This window comes from Solanum lycopersicum, chromosome 9 (genome assembly GCF_036512215.1).
Source record: "Solanum lycopersicum chromosome 9, SLM_r2.1".
Classification (NCBI taxonomy): Eukaryota; Viridiplantae; Streptophyta; class Magnoliopsida; order Solanales; family Solanaceae; genus Solanum; species Solanum lycopersicum.
In genome coordinates, this window is record NC_090808.1 from 68,691,567 (window position 1) to 68,704,478 (window position 12,912).

The following is a 12,912-nucleotide window of genomic DNA, read 5'->3' on the forward strand; positions in this document are numbered from 1 at the left end:
AAGTCCTTACGAAAGCTGAATGTGGAATATTTATTTATTTTAATTTAAATATATATATATATATATATATATATATATATAATGTGTGTTTGCGGTGCATGTGAGTGTGCACGTGAGTGTATGCGTGTATGTGCGCACGCTTGCACGTACATACGTGCGTGGTGCGTGTGAGTACGCCCGTGCGTGGTACGTGTAAGTGTGCCTACCCGTGCGAGTGTGTGTGAGAATAACTTAAGATTAACTATACTTTTTTAGTGTAATAATAAAAATTTAGAAACTTTCTTAGTTACATAGCTTGAATATCAGAAATTTAATAATTCATCACTTGGTATATTTATGTATGAAATATTTTCTAATCAATCTAAATAACTATACATGATTATAATTTATAGGTATGTTATGCATAAATTATATATTTATTGGTTATTTTTAATATTATAAAAAGGTATATTATGCATAAATTATATGTTTATTTGTAATTTTTAATATTATAAAATGAAACTATTTAGATTAGATTGTTTTAGCATATAATATAAGAGTCTATTGAAGCTTAATTTCTCTTTGAATAAAAAGAATTTTGTAAAATTAAAATGTTGATCGGCGAATCAAAACAAAATAAGTCAACAATATTTAATTGCTACGCTAAATAAGTCAACAATATTTAATGAGTTGACAATCCCGATGTACTTGAAGAAATTTGAATTTATTATTCGCACAAATTAATAAACAAATAAATAAAATGGTTAAATGGTTTCTGATAAACCTAGCTATAAAAACAGAAGTTTCATACAAATTTATAAAATAAACTCATTGCAGAAGTAAAAACGGCAAGTGAGATGGCGGCGACAAATATTTTACTGCAGTGCGGCGATCGTGGAACTCTGCTTGGATCTGCTGCAGAAGCTCAGCAACACGCACAGGAGTTTTGTCACACCAACTACTACGAGTCCCAAGAAGCCATTCGCTTTATTGTTTGCTATAATTGCGGTCACAAATGTTCCTGCGAAACCGTAAGTTCAAAATTATTTTCTAAGTTGTAATTAGAAATTTTTTATTTTTAGCCTTATAAACTGCGTTGGTTAAGGTATATTTACTGATAATTTTTTCTCATTTGCCCTAATTTTGATGAATAAAGTTAACAGATATATGTTGTTGGTAGAATGGGATAGATATCCAATCAATTTAATCAAGATGCACATAAATTAATCTATACACCAACATTTTTTAAATTCAAAAAAATAAAATAAAAGGTGTACTTACTGTTAATTTTTTCTTATTTGCCCTAATAAAATTAACTCGTATATGCTGCTGGTGGAAGGGGTAGATATACTATCAATTTAATCAAGATGTACATAAATTGATCTATACACCAACATTTTCAATCCAAAAAATTAAAATAAAAGGTATATTTATTGTTAATCTTTTCTTATTTGTCCTAATTTTGATAAATAAAGTTAACTGGTATATGCTGCTGGTGGAAGGGGTAAATATCCTATCAATTTAATCAAGATGCACATATATTGATCTATGCACCAACATTTTCAATCCAATAAAATAAAAATAGTATTTATATGAATTTCATCACGATTTTCTTGAACATAACATGATGCATCGCTAAACTAAACAAAAAATTATATTAATCAAAATTAATCTGATCAGTAATCCTGTAATTAAATAACTCAACATTCATTCAAGTATATTACTTAACTCTTCTATATGTCAAAATAGATAATATTGTACCACTTTTAAAAAATGTCCTAAAACATCAGTTTAAGCAAAAATATTATAAAATAAATTATGCTCGACCATATACAAATGTCTGAAAAACTTTGAAATTAGGATAAAAATATCACAACATGTAATTATATATGTTTATTTAGATATCTAACTTATTTTAAAATCGTTAATTTCAAATTAAATTTATATATAAAAATAATAAGCCACTAAAAACATCTTACTTTTTAATAAATAATGAATTATAACTTTCTACAAGATAATTTTTTTTTAAAACATATTTGAAGCTTAATTTATATTGAGTGAAGTAATTATTCATAGTTAAATAAATCAATAAATTAATCAAAATAAAATACTTGTCAAGCTAAATTAGTCAACAATATGCTATAAAAACTTCTCTAAATTTGACTAAATTTCTTTTAATTGATTTCGAAACCAAATTTAGCTTTAATCCTAATTCAACTCCAATTATAAATAATAATAATAATAATAAAAAATTCAATTATAAATACATAAATCGAAGGAAAAAATAAAAGTGAACAACAATATGGTGGAAAAGTTATTATTGCAGTGCGGCCATTGCGGAACTCTGCTTAAATCGGCAGAAAAAGCTGAAGAGCATGCCAAAGAGAATTGGCATACTAATTTTCGTGAGTCTAATGAAGAATTTGTGTACCTTGTTTGCAAAGTTTGCGGCAAACAATGCGTTTGTAAAACAGTAAGTTATAAATTATTTTTTTATTATGAGTTGATTTTTGTGAAATTAGCTGTGGTGCATGTATATGTTGGGTTAGTTGTGGGAGGTGATAGGTATCTCGTGGAATAATAGTTTAGGTTTGTATACATGTTGGTTGCTTGAGGTGATAGGTGTTCTGTGGAATGGTAGTTTAGGTTTGTATACATGTTGGTTGTGGTGAGAGGTGATTCGAGCCATAGGTATGGAGAAAATCTTGTTGGGAGCAGCACCCAGGAATAGGCTCTGGTGAGTGCGATCCGGATTTAGGGTGGAAAAAATAAAGGTATATTGTAGAATTAGTTGTGCTGTGTTGGTCCTGGGTGTGGAGAAAATCATGTTGGGAGTGACACTCCAGAATGGGCTCTGGTGAGCGCGATCCGAATTTAGGGCTCCGGAATTGGGTGGAAAAAAAAAAGATATCTTGTGGAATTAGTTGTGTTGTGTTGGTCCTAGGTATGGAGAGAATTTTGTTGGGAGCGCGACCCGAATTTAGTGGGCTTTGGACATTGGGTGGAAAACAAAAAAAAAAAATCTTGTGGAAGTAGTTGTGGTGTACTGGTGGTGGGATGTGATAGGTAGCATGTGGAATTAGGTATCTCGTGGAGTTAGTAGTGGTGTGCTGGGTGGTGGAGGTGATAGGTATCTTGTGGAATTAGGTATCTCGTGGAATTAGTTATGTTGTGATGATGATGGGAGGTGACAGGTATCTTGTCGAGGTAGTCGTGGTGTGCTGGTGGTGGGAGGTGATAGGTATCCTGTGGAATTAGGTTAGTCATGGTGTACAGTGTGCATAACTGTTGTTGGTGGGAGGTAACAGGTATCCCATAGAATTAGTCTAGGTGCTTGTACATGTTGGTGTCTGTAGGAGGTGATAGGTATTTTGTGGAATTACTTGTGGTTTGTGTAACTATAGATGTTGGGAAGTGATATCTAGTTGTATACAAACTGGCTTGGGCTTCACGATTATTTAACACAAAAAAGAAACGTAGGGTGTATTTTGTACAGATTTCATTGCGATTTTGTGTTGATGTAGTGTTGTTATTGCTGGAACTACTAGCCTTGATACGTCAAATTTGGGATTATAATCGTAATTGAACTCTATTAGATTGTAATTCGATGGGAGCTAAGCTATTGAGCTGTTGATATTGCTTAGGCGATGTAGTTTACTAGATTATTTTTGGTATCGACTTCTACATTAGTAATTTGTTCGAGGACACAAATTAGGGTAGGAGGTTAGTTAGATAGTTGAGCGATTTCTCGCTTATTCTCCTATACTATTATCTGTATTATACGTCATAGTATTACTCTTGTAGTTGCTTGTCAAGTTCGATTGTTACAAATGATTTCTTTTATACTTCGATTATGGTTTTATATGCAATTAGTATTGCTGTTTAGGATAATTTGTCAGGTTATCTATAATATTTTGTCGTGATCCTTTGATAGTAAAAATACAAATCCACTAAATAATCCACCATTAATGGTGCAGTATAATCCGTGTATTCTAATATTCAATCCTTAGTTTTGATAGGAGTTCCAATATTTAAATTGTCATTATGTTCAATTGTTGGTATAGCGTTTTCATGCGGCTTATTGGAACTTTTGGATTTTGATTATTTGAAGGAGAGCGTTATACATTCAAGAAAGTCTGGGCATACTGAATTTTATGATAGGACAGCAGAGGTGACGGAAGAGGCAGCAAGAAGAAACAGAGCTAACATTCGTCAGATGCTGAGAGTAGCTATTGATCGTTTGGACGAGGTAAGAAATCCTAACGTGTCCTAAAGAATTTGATTTTGCTAAGATTTTGAAGTGTGTGATATCTTGCAACTACCTCAAGTTAGTATATTATAGTATCTGGTTCTGGAAAATGTGTAGATTTGGTACATCTACAACGATGTAAGGTCTAATATGGCTCACGTTATCTGATTTTTTCTTGATTCGGATCAATGTATTGATGAACATTCATGCTTTTTATGATCAACTTGGCCAATGTGTTAACGATCACGTTGCACCTCATCCAAAGCAATCGAGTTTCATCTGATAAAGTATAATTCTTGGTTTGTCTTCTCTGAAGTAATAACAAAAACATTTTACTTCACAGGCTGATACTTCAGAGGGAGCAAGAAGGCAGCAGCAGCAGCAGCTTGGTTTGCCTTCGAGACCTGTTTTACAGGAAGGACAGGTAATTCCTGTTGAAATCTGTCGATATGGTTTTGCTCCAATTTGTACATGCTTGTCCGTACTCACGTTGTTTTTTGATTAATTTTGTAGAGTTCATTGACTCTAGCTGCAAAGGTCGAGCAGATGGCTGAGTGCCTGCGGACTATCCAGCAGAATTCCATGGTAATATTCGAGTCGTTTTAGTTCCAGAATTAAGAAGAATTGTCCTTTCATTCTTTTTTGTTTTAAACTGAGTCTTTGTCAATTTTCACTAGGATGACGCGGCCAAAGTCATGCAAGCTTTCAACTCACTGCGTATGTTTGTTAGGAATATTGCTACGAATCCTGATGAGGAGAAATACCGCAAAATTAGAATCAGCAATACTGCATTCCAGGTGAGAATATGAATTACAAAACGATTGTCCCTTGTTTTTGTTGTTTATTCAATTCTATGTTGTGTTTCTTTCTAACCTTTAAAATTCAGTCGCGAGGAAAGATTATCCATTTTATACCTCGTTAGTACTCAAATTCGTATATAATTGGGGTTTACTTGGTTCAAGATGTTTTCACACATGTGTAGGGCAACTTTTTACCATCCAATGCTTCAACTCGAACATTTTCTATAGATAAGAGTTTGATATACATTTCAAAACGTGCTCGTTAATTCTGTTTTGACATTTTTATAACAGGCGAGGGTTGGCCACCTACGAGGAGGTATCGAGTTCCTTGAGGTCTGTGGATTCGAAAGAACTATAGGGGGTGAACACTTGTACATGCAGAGAGAAAATGTGGACTCTGATGTGCTTTATGCAGCTGCAAATGTGCTCAACAATGCCATTGGAAATGCATAATATAGAAGTTACATGTGGTGTTGTTGTTTAGCAAATCAAGGAGTTAAAAAACATATGCTTTTGTGGAAAACAATTATTTTGTGTTTTGACATTTTGTTATCAAACATATAATCTTGTTTTACTCTTTTAATGTGATGTAATTTGATCGTTGATACATGTATTGAAAAGTCTTAAATATGTTATGAGATTTATGAGTCGTACTTATTAAACACATGTTTCTAGTTTATAGATTTTACTAGTCATGCATGCCTATTGAGCACGTAGTGTTTCTAATCAACAGTTCTTTACGAGTCGTGCTTATTGATCATATATTTTTACTCAATATATCTTTACGAGTCATGCTTATTCAACACATATTTCTAACCAATATATCTTTACAAGGCCAACTTTCGTTTAGCTTCTCATGTTTTTTTCTTATTAGAAGAAAAAACTAGCAATAGTATGATATTAAGTAATCGCTCAATCACCTAGTATTTTCTAATTTTATCTTTCGATGTTAGAGTTTTTAATTACTTAGTATCTTTTAATTTTATCTTTTCATACTAGATTTCGCCCGAATCAAGCATACATGCATAGAAACATACATGTGTGCTTACTTCATTTCAAAATACTTGTCACGATTTTCTTTTTGACGTTCAAGCCATATGAATATCGATTAATATTTTAAGATATATATCTTCGTCATATTGCTATGAGAAAAATTATACTTTATAATACTTTTCATATTTATCTTTTTAATTAAATATCTGAATTTTGATTCAAAAATATTGAGTTAATATCATCAAATTTAACTTTAAACTCTCGACAACATGACAACTATTTTGAGACGGAGAAACTTAACCGTAATAACTATTTTATGTGTTTGTTTCTTTCATTAGTAGTGAATCTTTTCATCTTTTTCTTTGCTATAAACCTAAACAATCTTGATTTGTTCAAAATGAAAGTGATTGACAAGCTCAAATTTCCAAAAGAATCTCTCAAAATCATCAATCCTACACCCCATTATGAGAATTTCAATGAATCCCATTTCATATCTCTAATCCATAGTTCCAGAAACATTCTTCAGCTTCAACAAATCCATGGCCAAATCATTCGAAAAAACTTTTCATCCAATAGTAGAATTGTTACTCAGTTGATATCTTCAGCTTCTTTACACAAATCCATTAACTATGGTTTGTCAATTTTTAGTTGTTTTCTTGATAAAAATGTGTTCTTGTTCAATGTTTTGATTAGAGGGTTAAAGGAGAACTCTTTATTTGAGAAGTCCATTTTGTATTTTAGGAAAATGGTTAAAATGGGTGTTAGACCTGATAAGCTTACGTATCCGTTTGTGTTGAAATCAGTGACGGCATTAGGTGATAAGCGAGTTGGTGGGGTTGTTCATTGCGGGATTTTGAAGATGGGTTTGGAGTATGATACGTTTGTGAGGGTTTGTTTGGTTGAAATGTATGTTAAAGCTGAGTTGGTTGATTTTGCATTGCAACTGTTTGATGAAAGTTCTGAGAGAAATAAAGTTGAGAGTGTGATTTTGTGGAATGTTGTGATTAATGGGTGTTGTAAGATTGGACGGGTGAGTAAGGCGTTGGCGTTGTTTGAGGAAATGCCTGAGAGGAATGTGGGTTCTTGGAATACTTTGATTAGTGGGTTGTTGAGGAATGGGGAGGTGGATAAAGCAATGGAGCTTTTTGATGAGATGACGAATGAAAAGAATGTTGTTTCTTGGACTTGTATGATTCATGGGTTAATGCTTAATGAATTGCACCAAAAGGCTCTGGATTTGTTTTTTAAGATGGTGGAAGAAGGTGTGAAGCCGAATGGTTTAACTGTTGTATCTGCTCTTTCTGCTTGTGCGAAAACTGGGGCACTAGAGGCAGGGAAAAAGATTCATGATAATATTGTGAACAATGGGCTCCATTTGAATGCAGCAGTTGGTAATGCTTTGCTTGATATGTATGCAAAATGCGGTTATATTGAGTCTGCAAGCCTGGTTTTTAGTGGATTGAAGGAGAAGGATATCCGTACGTGGAGTATTATGATATGGGGTTGGGCAATTCATGGACATGTAGATAAAGCTCTTAGGTGTTTTGAACAGATGAGATTGACTGGTACTTTCGATATACTCTTTTGTCCATGGAATTACTTGGATTCTATGGGAAATTGTTTTTCAAAGTAAAACATTTTTTTCTAATGGTTGCAGGAATCAAACCTGATGGAGTTTCTGTCCTTGCTGTTTTAACCGGATGTTCTCATGCTGGACGGGTGGATCAGGGCCTTCAAATCTTTGATGGCATGCAGCGTCAGTTCTCAATTGAGCCCACTATGAAACATTATGCTGCAGTAGTAGATCTACTTGGCAGGGCTGGCCGATTTGATGAGGCCTTGAAATTTATTGCAAGTATGCCCTTGGAGCCAGATTACGTTATTTGGGGTGCACTTTTTTCTGCTTGCAGAGCTCACAAGAACATTGAAATGGCAAAAGTTGCATCCGAGAAGCTCCTACAGCTTGAGCCAAAGCATGCTGGGGGCTATGTGTTTCTGTCTAATGTTTATGCAGGAGCAGGGAGATGGGATGACGTAGAAAGAGTTAGAAGTTCAATGAAGAACAAAAATGTTGAAAAGGATCCTGGATGGAGCTCAATGGAGGTGGCTGGTCAATTGCATACATTTGTTGCTGGTGATAGTGCTCATACACGTAAGCAGGAAATATACTTGAAATTGGAGGAAATCATTACTGGAGCTAAACAACAAGGTTACATGCCTGAAACTGAGTGGGTGCTTCATAACATTGATGAGGAAGAGAAGGAGGGAGCATTGGGAAGTCATAGTGAAAAGTTAGCACTTGCTTTTGGGCTCATTAGTACTGGTCCTGGTGTGATCATTATGATTGTGAAGAACCTTAGAGTGTGTGGGGACTGCCATTCTCTAATGAAGTATGTCAGCAGGATGAGTCAAAGGGTGATTGTGTTAAGAGATATAAAGAGATTCCACCATTTCAAAGATGGAGTTTGTTCCTGTAAAGATTACTGGTGAACTAGTAAGTGTTGCGCGTCTTACAATGTCTGAAAATTTGCTAGTTCAGCTTGTAACTGTTCATATATGTCATACTAGACTTCTAGCAATTTTTGGAAGCCATTGTTTATGACTGTTGCCAATTTATTTCGGTTTACTGCTTTTTCAGTTGAAACCTTTTTTGATAAATATTGTTGGCATCTCGAAATTTCTGTCTTTATCTTTTTCTATTTGGTGCTGGATGTTTTTACCATATCTCCTTTTATGTCCTCGTCTACACACAGATTTTGAGTTTGGAAAGACTTGCCACTAGTACTATTCATAATTTGTCAGTACTAACATAATAATATCTGCTGGAAGTGGATAAACCTAGTGAAAAATGAGTGTAGTTAAAAGGCAAGCATAAATATTCTTCTCCAATTACAGTTCTAAATGCTTTATCTGATTTGTTGGGCATATATTTGAAGGTTTTGTTAGATTTTTATAATTTCACTGAGTCTTCAAGATGCCCTGTTCTCTCTATTCACGATGTACTCTTCGTTTTCTCTAAATCTTACAAATCCACCATCTTCTAGATAGCAGGAGTCAAGCATCCGATACATATCTTGTGTTCAGTGCCAACACTTATCAAAGATGGAATCTTAAAACAGATGGATTATAGATGGAGTGTCTATCGTGTAGTCCCCTCAGCTCACCATGTGCTAAGACATAATGTTACATCATACTGTTAGCACAGGTAATTTTATGTCTACATCATTCAGTTAAGCCTTTCATGCTTTGTTAAGTCTGAATTTACAGATCTAGTAAGAAGTTCAGACTTCACTAAGTGTTTGATTTAAATTACACGGTATTTTACTCTACGTGTTCAAACTGCTTACAGGGTTTGACAAGACTTTTCTTGTTCTCCTCATCGTCAGCATGATTGCCTACTTCTGTTTACTGGAGAGGCTTTTGGTGAGGAAAGACTACACCTTAATTGTCATCATATTCCAGAAAGAAAATCTTAAATAATGCTTGTTTACAGGTTATTTGGAAAGAATCATGTCCATATGATTTACAAGTTTTGTCATAATTCTTTTGTGGAAAACAGCATGGAAAAATAGATTGTTATTGGCATTGGGTAATGCATTGGCATGTCTCTGTTGTTTGCTTTCTGTTTTTTTGTGAATTGGCTTATGCAATATCTGCTTCTTTCATAAGAATTAGAATGCGGTTTTTAAGTGAGTCATTTCAGAAAACTATGTTGGCTAAGCTCACAATCACAAAACAGAGAAATTAAAATGGATTTTGGCATTTACATGGTTTATGCTAAATCATCACTCATTTTTCTTCGCTAGTATATCTGACTACTTTCTTGTGACTGGTACATGGTTTCAGTTAGAGGTCATCGCCTCATCAGCATAGACAAAGCTCAGTTTTTTGCGATTGGGCTGAAGTTAAGAATGTCACTTGTTGCTTCAACTGCTGAAGATTCACATATCCAAGAGAGACAATAGTCGTAACGGATGTGGCATTTGGCATCCTCAATGTGTGTGGCAACTTGAATAACAGTAAGGAGTCTAGTCTTCTGTACCCTTGTCAAGCAGGAACTGTGTCACCTGTTTAGTTGGACAGGTAACAAAGCAAACCCCATACTTGCCCGGGACAATAGCACAGTCCGATAATGTGAAGAAATGGACCTCAGCCCTAACTTAACCCCAATAACTAGCTAATAAAGCGAGATTGCCCCAAACCACTGGCAAATAACCAGGTCTCACAACGACGAGCACACTCAAGGCTGGACAACTGGAGTGTGGACAATATAACATGAGGATCCGACGTTGGATCAACCAAGAGTTGGACATGAGGTAGTGATAATCATGTGCTTAGTGATTTGCAAGTTTGTTACAATTCTCTTGTTTCTTATTTGGAAAAATAGATTCTTATTGGCATTTGGTAAATGTATTGTCATGTCTGTCATTTGCTTTATGTTTTGTTGTGAATTGGCTTATGCAATAATATCTACTTCTTTCATAAAAATGAATGTGATTGGAAGTAAATCAATAGTTTCTTATCCTTCGATTTCCCGTACTATCGTATCTTATACTTCGTTTATTGCACTATTTTTCTTAACGAAAAATCCCCGATACCCGTCATAATTTTTGGGACATTGATGCCCCTTTCGTCCAAAAACTAGAGTGTATATGCCCTTCACTCTAACGAAACATTGCACAGGGACACGTGGCGCAATCTTATCCATCGATTCAATGTCAGGTCGGTGGATAAGATTATCACACGTGTATGTCTGTTAGTATAAAGGGTATACATGCTCTAGTTTTTGAACGGCAGGGGTACTTATGTCCAAAAAGTAAGACGGAGGATATCTGCATATAGTTTAGGGGTATATTTATCATTTTTCCCTTTTTCTTTATCAATAAATATGATAACATAGAATGTGATAAATAGTAATTTATCACTAATTGTATAATAAATATAATCATGAACAAAACAAAGTAAACAAAAGATTTGCAACTTTATTTATGGATCAGAAGAGAAAAGAAATACAAAAAATTAACTAGTGCATGATTTTTGGAAAATACAAATTATCCAAACCTGTTGGGTATGGATATAAATACGAAAAACCTGTATTAGAATTGAATATAAATTCCTTAACAACAATTTTTCCTTGTTTAGGGTTATAAATGGAAATATGAGGAGTCGTTGTTCCTCGAAAAATAATTTCATCATTCTCTAAGCAACACAAAATTTTAGTATATTTGTAAAATTTTGGTAATACCTCTGCAATTTTCATCAACAATTTCCATCCATCATCTCCCATGATCCACATGCTCAATTCCAACCCGGTCTTTTTCTTCAGTCTGTAGAAGCTGAGACGACCTTTCGAAACAGTTAAATGGAACAAGTACTTCTTACGACTATCACGTACGAAACTCGGCGTTGGAAGCTCCTTGAATTCATCTGATTTCATGTCAAAATATATCACTGCAGAATTTTTACTATAGTCAATCACCTTATACCAGTATACACAACCCATAACCTTGAGGATTGGAAATACGCATATGTGGACATGGTTCAAGCTTTACGCATTGTCTAGTCGATGGATTCCATAAACCAAACGTCTTGTTAACGCTATGGTTTTGTAATAATATCAAACCATCATGGGAGCATAAGACGTGAGCATAATCAAATCCCTTTAGAGGAAAATTGTTATTTTCGATCGCGATTACTAGATTATTCTTCAAATTAATAAATTTAAATTCATCGCTCATATACCTTTGTAATAAAAAACTTACACGTCCCAACGCTCTGGATTGATCGATATGATCTTTCTTAAATTCTCGACGGAAGATTATATCGTTCCATGATACTGATACACATCGAAAACGTAACAGAGATTTCACAGGTACTCTAACCAAGATAGAGAATAAAACATCGCGCGAAAGATTGTTTGGATTCTCCATTGACATAACGTTTGCTATTTAATTATATTTATATGATTTTTTTATGTGTAGAAAATAGAATTTCAAGATTCCTTGTTATGAGCAAAAAGGATACTTTTAATAGAAAAAAAATAGCAAATTATAGTGTATATATATATTTATTTTACCTAAAGTTATTATTTTAATTTAGTTCCATAAATATATTTCCATAAATTAGTAAGAGTCGATATATTATATTATATAGTGAAAAAAGAAAAAAACAAGCATATAGTTTGTTTTATTTTTGGCATTTCGTAAAATTGTAAATTGGCTTAATGCAATATCATAATACATAAAAATATAATTTCTTTGTCTTTTGATTTCTGTTCTTGAAACGATCTATCTTATCTCGTACTTTAATTATTGCATTATTTTATATATATTTTGTTCGTACTTTCACTTTTATTATTTGATCATTTCAATATTTCCTTGAGGCGAGAGTTTATTAGAATTCAAAAGCAAGCTAGTACATATAATATCCAATCCTTCGCAGATCCTACTTATGAAATTACACTAAATATGTTATTAGTTTAAAAGATCAATGACACTGATTATAACACTAAAGTAAAATTCAAAATCCAGGCTTCTTAATTAAAAATACAGAATTCTCAATCATTATATCACAACTTATAAATCTTTTATTTTAATGATATAACATAATAAATATAATGGATAAAACATTGTAAACAAAAAGATAAATTTTCAAGTACAATTTTATTTATGATTCAGGAAAACAAATACAAAATTAAAGGAATTTAATTTGGTTGTTTATCCTAGTGCATGATTTTTGGACAATATTTTATGGATTCCATTAAATAAACGTCTTGTAATAATTATCTTTATCGTTCTATAATAGTATTAAGTCATCGTGTGAGCATACGATACGAGAGTATTCAAATCCTTTTAGAGAAACTTGTTGCTCTTCTATAGAAATTACTCGATT

The 12,912-nt window shown here is 33.5% G+C and overlaps 2 protein-coding genes across 2 annotated transcripts; both read left to right on the forward strand.

The window, feature by feature from the left end:
* Positions 1-804: 804 nt before the first annotated feature.
* LOC101267062 (UBX domain-containing protein) lies at positions 805-5,691 on the forward strand. The gene is made up of 6 exons (NM_001321842.1): positions 805-1,010; positions 4,091-4,228; positions 4,572-4,652; positions 4,742-4,813; positions 4,906-5,025; positions 5,320-5,691. The coding sequence occupies exons 1-6, from the start codon at positions 837-839 to the stop codon at positions 5,479-5,481; spliced, it is 747 nt and encodes a 248-aa protein (NP_001308771.1). The 5' UTR covers positions 805-836; the 3' UTR covers positions 5,482-5,691.
* A 564-nt stretch (positions 5,692-6,255) lies between these two features.
* On the forward strand, positions 6,256-10,509 carry LOC101246762 (pentatricopeptide repeat-containing protein At1g04840). The gene is made up of 4 exons (XM_010328539.4): positions 6,256-7,586; positions 7,679-8,515; positions 9,066-9,226; positions 9,371-10,509. Exons 1-2 carry the CDS (start codon positions 6,338-6,340, stop codon positions 8,509-8,511), a joined length of 2,082 nt encoding a protein of 693 aa, XP_010326841.2. The 5' UTR covers positions 6,256-6,337; the 3' UTR covers positions 8,512-8,515; positions 9,066-9,226; positions 9,371-10,509.
* Positions 10,510-12,912: the final 2,403 nt, after the last annotated feature.